This window comes from Salvelinus sp. IW2-2015, linkage group LG4q.1:29 (genome assembly GCF_002910315.2).
Source record: "Salvelinus sp. IW2-2015 linkage group LG4q.1:29, ASM291031v2, whole genome shotgun sequence".
NCBI lineage: Eukaryota > Metazoa > Chordata > Actinopteri > Salmoniformes > Salmonidae > Salvelinus > Salvelinus sp. IW2-2015.
Genome location: NC_036842.1, coordinates 9,576,083 through 9,589,372, shown reverse-complemented (window position 1 = coordinate 9,589,372; position 13,290 = coordinate 9,576,083). Strand labels below are relative to the sequence as shown.

General features: G+C 41.7%; 1 protein-coding gene across 3 annotated transcripts in view; it reads left to right on the top strand.

Moving 5' to 3' along the window:
* Positions 1-13,290, top strand: part of rai14 (retinoic acid induced 14) — a 43,535-nt gene that overhangs the window by 18,339 nt on the left and 11,906 nt on the right. For all 3 annotated transcript variants that reach the window (XM_023983626.2, XM_023983625.2, XM_070441169.1), the window contains exons 4-7: positions 2,905-2,993; positions 3,557-3,621; positions 9,826-9,883; positions 10,735-10,805. In XM_023983626.2, coding sequence (XP_023839394.1) covers positions 2,905-2,993; positions 3,557-3,621; positions 9,826-9,883; positions 10,735-10,805 — 283 coding nt within the window. The remainder of the gene's footprint in view (positions 1-2,904; positions 2,994-3,556; positions 3,622-9,825; positions 9,884-10,734; positions 10,806-13,290) is intronic.

The window sequence follows — 13,290 nt, the reverse complement described above, 5'->3', positions numbered from 1 at the left end:
TGCTCATCTTCCCCAGACCATCTAAAACTCCAACACTGATACTGTTTCAGTGCAGAATAGAAGTTGCAGTACGTGGATATTCCCCCGCAGTTCTATGATGACACATCCTACAATAGTTGATAATGATGGAATTGGCCCCGGGCAACTGTTTGACTCAATAAGCCATAGCCCCTGTCACTAGTGGAGATGCTACTGAACTGAACTGCCCTAGATACCCTGTTGAAGGAGGGAATAAGTCATCTGGAGCCAGAGAAGGTTGAGGTATTATCATGGTTAGAGAAAGTTAAAGAAAGTCATGCAAATCACTGGTTCTGAATTAACTGCACCCTGACAATGAGTTGCTAAGTATAGCACCATAGAGATGTAATTATATCTGTACGAGCATCACTGCCATCATATATCTCCTTTCTTCCTCCTTTTGTCTATCTGTTTAGCTTTGCCCTTCCTACTATTCCATAATGAATATGTGCTAAAGTCTAAATGGCATCTTTTGTTACTCGTGATGGGGAAATGATTCAATTGGTGAGCTAATGATTAATAAAATGCACCCCACGCACTGTTTTGGAAAAGCCATTCCTGTGCCCTTCTCTCTTTTCATGTGTACAAACCTGTGAGAATCTATGGCCTTTCATTGATAGCCTATTGAACATAATATAATTCCAATTGTATAGTGTAGGGCATGGTCTCCTTTGTGTTTAACAATCTCCCAAATACCACAAAGCGTGATTGTGTCCTGATATTGTCCTGATTTCTATAGGCTCTGAATGGACTTGACAGCCATGCTCCCACTTCCTAGCTGGACCAGATAATGCAGAGGGACAGTGTTAATGTTTGACCTCTTTCTGACAGTTGTAGACAGAGCACCACCACCAGAGACCAGTGAAAGATGACACCACTGACCTAAATATATTTAGTMATTTGCTTTGAGGGAGATTTGCACACACCAGCCAGCCACACAATTAGGGTTGGGAATTGCCAGGGACCTCACGATACGATATTATCACGGTACTTAGTTGCCGATACGATATGTATTGCGATTCTCACGATTCTATATGTATTACGAATCGGAAACGGATTTTATTGCGATTTGATGTTCCAAAAATATTGCTCACTGTATATCTGCTGCAGAGAGACAAGAGAAAGAATGAGTTTTGATCAGTCCGGGAAATAAAAGGGCTGAAAACATGTAGCTTGTAGAACAGCTATAGCTTGTTCTCCATCTTCCTTTTAAATAGTGAGCCACACTATTTAAAAGGAAGATGGAGAACAAGCTATAGGATGAAAACTACCAGAGTTTTGGCGCAGGTACAGCCGAATACAGAAACAAAATACATATATATATTACAAATCGATACTTGGAATCAAATGTCTATATAATATCGTCCAAAAAGAATATTGCGATATGTAACTATCAGGCTACATAGGTGTTTTTAATGTCACTCATACAAAGACCACCATTGTTTACATATCTGACCTTCCAAGGTTTCCCAGAAGGACACACACTGACTGGCATGGCATACCCAAACAGCCAGTGTCGCCATGGAGATACTGGAGAATTCTAATTTGTGCGTAATGACTGGAATGGGTGGAAACTGCTGGTGTCTGAAAGCACGACATCTCTCATTATTATTATTATTATTATTATTATTATTATTGCAAAACACACACACACACACAGATAATCACGTGATAACTCTGTTTGTGTGTCCTATGTAGCCTGATTCATTAGGAAAATGCAACTAATTCAGTTCATTACATGACGAGTAATTGCAAGTCATTGTCTTAAATTAATATTGATAATATCGTTTTCTAGGAGTTAAATTGTGCCCTTCCACTTGTACTTGTTATCATGAATGAATAATAATTTATTGACCTTGCAATTGATGTCCCGAGGAAGTGTAATTGGTGTTGAAATGTGGGCTGACTGTGGAAGCTGTTGGAGAATGCTTAATTAAAGATTCATTAAAAATGAAACGGACATATCAGGCTGTGCCAGGCATATCAAACATGTTAGTCAGGCAAGTGTGTTTGATTAATGCCTTTCCATTCTGAGGGTAATTCATTTCAGCAGATACACTGCGAAAGCTCTATTAAATAGTCTAGACACTTAACTTATCTAAACACTTGCTTATCTAAATGTTCCAATATTAGATCATCCATGTTCATTACAAAAAATCTGTGTTCTTCCAAAAAACTATGTGAAAGAAATGGTCTCGTTATCTCTTCCAATTAAAATCACAACTTTTCACAGCAGAACTGATTTATTAACAGGTGCAAACACACTTGGATGATTACTCAGTCTGACTACTTCAATATTTCTCTCGTCCTTGGATCAGTCAAAGAAGAAGTGCACCAGAATGCTTGGAAACTGGAACCTGCTCTGCGGTTTCCTTTTTCTACATTTATGTTTCATAGTTTTGAGGAAGACATCCTCTATAGCAGTGGTAATTGCTCTCTGTTGTAGTGTTCTTGAGTTGAATGGTGCTAGAGGCCATGCGGCTGTCTGTGCTCTCTGTGTGTGTGTGTGTGTGTTAGCTCTGAGTCTGCTTGATGGCCTAGAGCAGAGCTCATTGATCCACAGCAATGCACTCACCCTGTTCTAACACCACATTCCGTAGCACCGAATTCAAAAGTCACCTCGCCACTTAACCTTCTCTTGATGTTTCCAACTTGAAGAAGCAGATCTGGCCAGTGAAAGTCATATTGACAGATCACATTGGTGAAGATTGAATTGTAGTGTTGTTGACCTTTGTTTGCTTTCTGTGTAGGGAATTGTAGTATTTCTTTTCTTCACAATTGATTGCTGTATTTTCTGTTTATTCCTCCAATGACATGTTTAATCTCCACTGTACCATTCCACTGTGTTAGACTGATCATCTCGATGTCCTGTCTCTCCTCATACAGTCTCCATGTGGCTGCCACCCGTGGTCAAACTGATTGTCTGGCAGTCATCCTGGCCCATGGAGTGGACACATCAGTCATAGACACCTCAGGTTAGTGGACTGCATTCCTCAGGGTTCCCCAATAGGTGATTTTTATTTGCCACCTTGAGTTTTCTGAGCAATGTTTTTTTGTAAATAATTTCCGTTGTTGGACATAAAAGACTGTCTAATCACCAGGAAATCATTTTGAAGTGATTTAAAATATGTTCCCAAGTATTCCCATGCACAAATAGAGGTATATGTGATCGTATCCCAATGTAATCAAGGTTTGAAATGATTCCGTTTTTGTCAAATACTATATCTGTTTGGGATTCTTGCGGTAAAAAAACACACACACGGCTGAATTGGAACCACTGACATACCTTGTTGTACTGTGCCTGCCCAAAGATCCAGATGAATAATTCTAGGCAGAGCTACTTACATAACATGTGAATATCTCCTGAACATAGTGTAGGAGAACATTCACCTATAGACCTAATCTGCCCAGAAACTTTTCTCAAGTATGATTTTACTGCTAGTGGTTACAGATATAGACTTGAGACCAGCAGGGCGTTGAATTAAACTGAAGCTGCAACAGAAGATATCTCACCTGGATGTATTTTTTCCCCCCTCAGGTTTTAGTGCTTTACACCTCGCTGCCAAAAACAACCATCAGGAGTGTGCCAAAAAGCTTATACAGGTAAGATGGAGCTACTGAATGAATGAAACTGCAAACGTAACTGTTGACCGACAACTCACTCACTGGCTGTATCGGATGAAGCCATTCATATGTTCTCCGGTAGTTCATCATTATCACCCTTATGTATGGGTCATTTGTATGCAAGCGAGCTAAAACAGTTGTGCTTTTCGTTGAATCCCAATAAAAAAAAATATATAAAAAAAGGGTCTCTGACCGTTGTGAAGATGGGTTCACTGACTGACTGTAATGTCTTGTGGTGAGAGGTGTGTCATATCTGGTTGTGTTCTGTCTGGTGGTTCTTCGGTCTGTCCTAGTGCATCTGCTGACCTAACCCATGACCTCTTCTCTATCCTTCACACAGCTATGATATGACCTCAGTTCAGCCATGCGTACGTCCACACAATAAAGTCTGTTAATGCATCTGCAGGAGCTTGTGGAAATCAACAAGTACAGTGGATAGCTTGTTCAAGTCCTGTTGTAGTTCAGGGATTTCTGTGTGCATGAACTGTTGTTAGTCAGTATTTTTAACCTCTATGGGATCGGTGTCATCCCCGCGGGACGGTTGAGCAAACGTAGGCTAATGTGATTAGCATGAGGTTGTAAGTAACAAAAACAATTCCCAGGACATAGACATATCTGATATGGGCAGAAAGTTTATATTCCTGTTAATCTAACTATACTGTCCAATTTACAGTAGCTGTTACAGTGAAGGAATACCATGCTATTGTTTGAGGAGAGTGCACAATTATGAAGATGTATTAATAAACCAATTAGGCACATTTGGGCAGTCTTGATACAACATTTTGACAGATATGCAATTATTCATTGGATCAGTCTAAAACTTTGCATATACACTGCTGTCATCTAGTGGCCAAAATATAAATTGTGCCTGGGCTGGAATAATACATTATGGCCTTTCTCTTGCATTTCAAAGATGATGGTACTATCTTTTACCAGATCTAATGTGTTATATTCTCCTACATTAATTTCACATTTCCATAAACCTCAAAGTGTTTCCTTTCAAATGGTATCAAGAATATTCATATCCTTGCTTCAGGTCTTGAGCTACAGGCTGTTAGATTTGGGTATGTCATTTTAGGCGATAATTGAAAAAAAGGGATCCGATCCTGAAGCAGTTTAACATGTCATAACTGTGTACGTAAAATATGATTTTATGAAGCTGTCAGAATCAAGTCTACACCACAGTGTGCATACAATACAATACTTGGCCATTAATCAGAATGGCTGACTCTTACTGTAATATGATCTGCGAGTCCATGTTAATTTCATCAACAATAACTATCATGAAAAATACTCTGCAAAACAAGCTATTTTTCCTGACTAAAACAATGACAATAACGAGACTAGATGCCCTGGGGAAAAAGCTATAACTATTACAAATTACTTTTCATTTTAGTCTTCAAAAATGTGACGACAATTCCATGTGAGACTAATGGACATTTTAATTTGACATGAAGATACTTTTGATCTGTTTTGTCCAAATCTAAGCATGCAGCAGAATATTTCATGCAATCCTCTCATTGGCAGAGTTGACATCTTTCAGTTGTGTGGTCTGATTGAACTGATCTGCCCCGCTCTCCCACACAGCTCCCAAGCTGTCACTTCAGTCACACTTTTGAACTGATGCGAAGCCAGCACACTTGACTTGTAACTAACCTCAACTAGAAACAATGTTTACTCTCTCTCTCTTACTTTAATGTAGGCTATTTTTGCCTTGATTACATCAGAAGCTCTATTTTGCTATGTGCTCTGTTTTTCTCTAATCTGTGTTGCCGCTCTTACACCATGGTCCGCAAATGCTATTTGAGTTAGCATTAGTTTTTCGCTATAGGAAAAAAGAAATTTGTTGAATATTAGGAGTGCAGTAATACTTCTGGCATTTTTGTAAAGCTCAAATTCTCCCATTTGCAAGGAAAACCTTAGACTGCTGCGCCACTCAGGAGCCCATGATGGGGAGAAAATCTGAGCTGTAAATTGTTTAACCTGTAGCCAAGGCATTCGGAAAGTATTCAGACCCCTTTAATATTTCAACATTTTGTTACTTTACAGCCTTATTCTAAAATGGATTAAATTGTTTTTTTCCCTCATCAATCTACATACAATATCCCATAATGACAAAGCGTTTTTAGAAATGTTTGCAAATTTACATAAGTATTCAGACCTTTTACTCAACCCTTTGTTGAAGCACCTTCGTCAGCGATTACAGCTTCAAGTTTTCTTGGATATGATGCTACAAGCTTGGCACACCTGTATTTGTGGAGTTTTTCCCATTCTTCTCTCCAGATTCTCTCAAGCTCTGTCAGGTTGGATGGGGAGCGTCACTGCACAGATTTTTTCAGGTCTCTCCAGGGATGTTTGATCGGGTTCAAGTCCGGGCTCTGGCTGGGGCACTCAGGGATATTCAGAGACTTGTGATGAAGCCACTCCTGCGTTGCCTTGGCTGTGTGCTTAGGGTCGTTGGCCTGTTGGAAGGGGAACCTTCGCCCCAGTCTGAGGTCCTGAGCGCTCTAGAGTAAGTTTTCATCAAGGATCTCTCTGTACTTTGCTCCGTTCATCTTTCCCTCGATCCTGACTAGTCTCCCAGTCCCTGCCGCTGAAAACCATCCCCACAGTATGATGCTGCCACCACCATGCTTCACCATGGGGATGGTGCCAGGTTTCCTACAGACGTGACGCTTTGCATTCAGGCCAAAGAGTTCAATCTTGGTTTCATCAGACCAGAGAATCTTGTTTCTCATGGTCTTAGTCCTTTAGTTGCCTTTTGGCAAACTCCAAGCGGGCTGTCATGTGCCTTTTATTGAGGAGTGTCTTTCACCTGGCCACTCTACCATAAAGGCCTGATTGGTGGAGTGCTGCAGAGATGGTTGTCCTTCTGGAAGGTTCTTCCATCTCCACAGAGGAACTCCGGAGCTCTGTCAGAGTGACCATTGGGTTCTTGGTCACCTCCCTGACCAAGGACCTTCTCCCCTGATTGCTCAGTTTGGCCAGGCATCCAGCTCTAGGAAGAGTCTTGGTGGTTCCAAACTTGTTCAATTTAAGAATGATGGAGGCCACTGTGTTCTTGGGGACCTTCAATGCTGCAGGAATTTTTTGGTACCCTTCCYCACATCTGTTCCTCGACACAATTCCTTCAACCTCATGGCTTGGTTTCTGCTCTGACATGCACTGTCAACTTTGGGACCTTATATAGACAGGTGTGTGCCTTTCCAAACCATGTCCAAGCAATTGAATTTGCCACAGGTCGACTCCAATCAAGTTGGAAACAGGATGCACCTGACCTCAATTTCGAGTCTAATAGCAAAGGGTCTGAATACTTATGTAAATAAGGTATTTCTTTTTTTAAATTTTATATAAATTTGCAAAAAAATCTATAAAACTGTTTTATTGAGTGTAGATTGGGGATTTCTTTTGTATTTTATCCATTTTAGAATAAGGCTGTAATGTAACAAAATGGGGGGGAAAGTCAAGGGGTCTGAATACTTTCCGAATGCACTGTATGATTAATTATGTCTGCCTTTGGTTACACTCTGCCACAATATCAATGTTGCCAGCTAAGTTATACGAGGAGATAGTAAGTGTAGTTGGACATGGCTGTCTGAATGTGCACATGATGGAAGTTGGAGGTAGCCTAAATATTCATTATTTAATAGAAGAAAGAAATGCACTGACTATTATGTGACTAAAATGGCTGTGACTACAACTAGACTAAAATAGTTTTAGTCGACTGATAACTGAAACTAACAATGGATGTAATTACTAAAATGTGACGAAGACTAAAACTAAATCTAAAATAGCTGCCAAAATGAACTCTGCTGTGAGTATATCTGTATGTACATCATCTACTTAATCCTAATATCAGTCCTTCTTATATATTTGTTTTTTACCAGCTGAATTCAAAGCTTCAGTGTAGCAATTCTGTACTAAAGCTGTTTCTGTGATCGATATGTAGCCTATCAACAACTGAGGGAACTATTTTCAGTGGGTTCATTTTAAGTGTCTCCGTGAGATTGAGACCCATTTTCTAAATAGTTGGGAAGCTGAAGTCAGATTTAATACATATCCTTCCCTCTCTCTGGTAATGCCTGTCACTTGAATGGCCAGCTAAACCACTTGCCCGTACAGATTGACTTGACACACTGTCGGAAACCTGATGCAAGGGCCCTCCCATTAATTCCAAATGAAAATGTGTCTAAAAAATGGCTTACAACGGTGCCTAAAGCTCTCCGGCTTAGTGTGGGATTGTCTGTCAAAGTGTGCACCTCTTTCACTCAAGGAGAGCGAGGTAGAGCTAGAGCGAGAGCTACGTCACAAGGTTATGCGCCCCTCACTGAGCGCTAGATAGAACTTTGTGGTCACAGGTTCACAATTTGACCTTTTCTGACATCTCAGCCAAGCAAGCAGGAAACAGCAGCCAATAGTGGGATTACTGCACATGCAACAACACACCCACGAGGGAACTTCTCATAAACACAACACTGTCGCTGACCGTTTTCAAAATATACTGAACAAAAATATAAACACAACATGTAAAGTGTTGGTCCCATGTTTCACCAGCTGAAATAAAATATCCCAGAAAATGTTTATACGCACAAAGTATATTTCTCTCAAATTTTGTGCACAAATTTGTTACTGAGCATTTCTCCTTTGCCAAGATAATCCATCCACCTGACAGGTGTGACATATCAAGAAGCTAAATTAAACAGCATGATCATTACACAGGTGCAACTTTTGCTGGGGATAATAAAAGGCCAATCTAAAATGTGCAGGTTTGTCACACAACACAATACCACAGATGTCTCAAGTTTTGAGGGAGTGTGCAATTGGCATGCTGACTGCAGGAATGTCCACCAGAGCTGTTGCCAGAGAATTGAATGTTCATTTCTCTACCATAAGCCCCCTCCAACTTTATTTTTGAAAATTTGGCAGTACCTCCAACTGGCCTCACAACTGCAGACCATGTGTAACCACGCCAGTCCAGGATCTCCACATCCGGCTTCTTCACAAGTGGGATTGACTGAGAACAGCTGATGAAACGGAGTATTTCTGTCTTTAATAAAAGCCCTTTTTTTGTGGGGGAAAAYTGATTCTGATTGGCTGGGCCTGCCCAGTCATGTGAAATCCATAGATTAGGGCCTAATGAATGTATTTGAATTGACTGATTTCCTTATAACATAACACACCTTTTATTATAGTCCTATTTTCAGACCATTTCTCTTTCAATCCCTTTCTCTGTAAACCAAGCAGAAAATGCGTGTGCGACACAACAACACACTCAACTTTAGTGCGCCAGAAATGTATACTGAAGCCAACATTTGACCCACCTTTTCGATAGGAACATATCCTCATACCTTTTTGTCATGTCAACCATCCATTCAAATAAAATCATTCCACGTGTCCGCTTGGCTTTTGTCTTCATAAACTTTCAGTATCTCTGTCTCCAAACTATGCTCGATTAGCTACCCCATAAGGTATGAGAATATTTTCTTATCTAAAACGTGGGTGAAATTTGCTTCAGTATATATTTCTCGAGTGCTTAAGTTTATGTGTGTTGTGTTGCTCATGGGACTCTGCTTGGTTTAGGCTAAAGAGAACGCCATTAAAAGAAAGAAATGGCTTGTGACTATAGGACTATAATAAAAGGCGTGTTGGGTGATGTGGTAAAGACGGATGTATTTTGAAAACTGACGGTGACAGTGTTGTGTTTTATGAGGAGTTCTTGTGCGTGTGTTGTTGCACGAGCTGCTGCTTGCTTGGCAGAGATCTCAGAAAAGGTCAAATTGTGAACCCGTGACCCAAATGTATCATATACAATGTTTATGTTGCATCGCACAATCGATTGGTCTTCCCAGATTTAGTATGTTCGCTGTGACGGAACGTACATTTTCTTTCCCCGTATATTTTCTGTATTCCATAAAGTTCTATCTAGTGCTCAGTGAGGGGCGCATAACCTTGTGACGTAGCTCTCGCTCTAGCTCTACCTTGCTCCCCCTGAGTGAGAGAGGTGCACACTTTGACAGACAGTCCAACACTAAGCAGAGAGGTTTAGGCACTTGGACAAAATTCAGAAATTTGCCGTGGTTCCCCTTTTTAAGCCTCAGACCAATTTTTCAAGACAAACATAACAGTGATGGAAAAATAATATGGTAATATAGATGTTGACCTAAGCCTGTGTTTTCCCACCAGAGTAAATGTGTGTTGGATGCTCTGGACAGCTCAGGGAAGACAGCCCTTCATCACGCAGGTAAGACTTGGTTAGAAATAACTTGTATGCAGAAGGCCTCTATAATGCCTACATGAACGTATGACACTTTATGTCTATAGGACATCCCTAGGCATCAGCTCTGGGAAAATTGTAACTTAGGCATTGAAGATTCACACTGAAATGGTGGTGTTCATCACAAATCGATTGAGATCTATTTGTATTACTTGAGACCATCAAACCTAGGAGGATAAAATGGCTTGATGATTCCTCTTCTTAGGTGCAGAGCAGCAGATAGCCTATCCTCTAAGCACCTGATCTCAATTCCCCTCTTTCAGTCACGGTCCTGTACTCATCCATGACACCATCCATCTCAATGCTGTACCTCAGCTCAAAGTCCTGCTGATGATTACAGAATCGGCCGCGGCTATAAGACCAGAATATACCTCTGGGGTTTTCTTATACAGTATATGACAGGAATGTTTCAGTGCCTGGGGTGAACCATACTTTACTAAAGAACATATACATTTAGAGAGGCTTCGGCCAGCAGAGGATGCTTTTATCTGGGGGGCGGGGGCTTGGATCAAAGACTACAGTAAAAAGAGCCATGTCAATTGCATAGTAAGAGACTCTACTGACAGGTTTTTTTCTCCAGGGTTCCAACGTCCATCTATGGGTGACTGCAAGATAAGTGCACCATGTTGGACACAGTAGGGTTCTATTCAAGCTGCTATAGGAGGAGTCATGCCGGGGGCCTGTGGGAGAGCTTTGACACGGCTCTCAAAGTTAGTCAATAACCTGCCGTGGCGTTTTGTATTCGTGCCGTACATAACTCCATGGTAGGCAGGGCATTTTGAGCTTATCAATCCATTTATCTTATTTTTCTCCCTCAGCTGCCAGTGGAAGCATTGGGATTGTCCAAACCTTATGTGAGCACAAGTGTCCGGTAAACATCAAAGACACGGTACGTATGCCATTCGATCAGATACAGTGCAGTTTTCTCATTCAAGTTATTGTTTGTATCGTCTTCAACTAAAGAAATATCCAGGCCTGAAGTATTATTACTACCCTGTGGGTTGAGAGAAGGCTGTTCCGCATAAATGCTGCATGGAGTAGAGTCCCACTGTACTGTCTCTGCTGTGCCTCAACAAATGACAAGCAAATTAACATCCCCTGACTGACTGTGTGTGCGGCTGAGCATGCAAGTGTGTGTTTGTGGAGTTGATGGTGTGTTATTGTGGCGTTAACGGTGTGTGTGTGTGTGTGTGTTGGGGGTTCACTGTGTGTGGGAGGCATACATTGTGTATTTGTGTCGTGGTAGCTGGGCTTGTGGTCTCCAATGGAGACATTTTACATGTCTGTGGTTTCTTTCAGCTTGGTGTTGTTTTTCCTCCTCCTCTTTGGGAGGCGTGATGCCACATCCCTGCTGTACAAGATGTCTCCCTCCCGCCAGCTTCACTGACAAACCCACTCCCAACACACACTCACTCTCATATAAAAATCCCTATGTTACTTCCAATTACGTTAATTGCAGCACAGGGGTCGTATAAAGAGCCGCGAGGGCTTTTATTTATGTAGTGTTTTTAGAGTCCTTCTGATCCAGTAATTTACTGCCAGTACCACGGGATACATGTTTAAGAATGTATGTCTCAGTAATATCCAATAGAGCACAGTCCGAACCTCTGATTCAACTCTGCCGTAGAGAAGCATACTCTTCCTTTAGTGAGGGTTTGAGTTACATCCGCTGTCCTCATACTTAATTGTTTGAAACGTTTCTCAAATCCTGCATTTCCTTGTACTTTTGCCAAGTCTATAACGCTGACATAGAGCATTTGTCATCAGCTGGCCGCATGAGAGAAAGTGATACTTAAAACAAGATAGGAATTACGATACTCTTTTGTTAACAAATGAATCAATTTGGCACAATCAAAGACGTTAGCTTTTGATGGGGGAAATATTATAAAAAAGAGCTGTGCTGCAGTGTAGATATCAACCCTCTCCAATCCAGCTGTGGCTTCTCCTCAAGCCTCCCTCATCCTGAAATAGCACAGAACACTGATACACTCCAAGGAACTGGGCGCTGTGGAGGGCCAGGGAGGGAGTCACACACCAGTCAGAGTTTTTTAAGTGCATCGCTTTCTCACCCCACTCAAACCCTGGTTGACACATCTTCATTACTATGAGCCTGTCATCCTGTCTGTATCTTCCGGATAATAAACACACAAGATAACTATGTTGTGTTTCTGTTAGAGAGCTATTGCAGCAATCAAAGTCTCTCTCAGAAACAATCGCGGGTAATGGTGGAGTGCTATCCATCCGATCCAAATGGGCTTTGATGCCATCTGAACGGCGGTACATTAGCTGTGTGTGGGCAGAGCCTGCTGTTCAGAAACAGTCGGGCGCGGGAGGCAGTCAAGCTGCGGTATGTATCCTTGTTGAGAGGTTTTGTGAAGTTCACGGAGTATGACCTCACAAGGAGGTGATGGAGACAGTCATCAGCAGCGCACACGTCAAGCCAAAGTACCTCATTTGGCTGCATTTCACATTCAGTGGGATGAGCTGTAGCTAACGCCTGCTCTTACTCCGTGTTACTGTAGGTCAACACCACTATCGCCGTGGTTCACAGTGAAGGGTGAACCTGGATCCTGGTCTCTCTCACATCTGGATCTAATTCATCTTCTCTTCTAACAGAAAGGGCTGGGAAAAACATGCCAACTTGTTAATACTTGACGTGCCACATGCCTATATATCTTCTTTAAATACTGTAAATGCTGCCAAAATGATGTAACAAAGAGAGAATTCCTGGGATTGGCGGTTTTTGAACATTCACAGTCGCTGAGGGGTGAATGTTTACCGTGTGGTTGGCTGTAATCCATGTTTATGTCAACACACCGATAAAACACACAGAGACAGAACTATGTCAATACCATTACAGGATGGTGATGAGGTACTTACTGTAGTCACGCAGGCCTCTCAAATGCAGGAGCGAATGGAGTAGAAATATGGGAAACTATAGCCAGTGGGACACATTATTGCTGTAGCAATGTGGCTTTGCTAGGACCCTGGGCACTCCTTCATGGTTAACCCTCCCATCTCTGTGTGTCGGGCCAGACAGCCTTAGCCACAGCTTTCTGTGGTGCACCGTGCTGAGTGCTGAGATTACACATGGTTTTAATGTTAGATTGTTACATTAGCCTCCTGGGCCCTGGCAGCCAGCCTCTGCTCTGCTGGCCTAAACCACAGATGCCATACTGTAGCTTTATTTAGGCATGAGGATCAGTCCACGTATTTCTCATCCCCTTGTTTGCCCCCAAACTGTGAGGGGTATGAAAACATTCACACTCTGGACAACATTCACACTCTGTGTCTGCCAGGGCTTTGTCTGCCAGAGATGAGGAAAGCAGGACTTTTGTCTTGTTCTGTTTTCAAGACCAAAGTTAGGCCTTTCG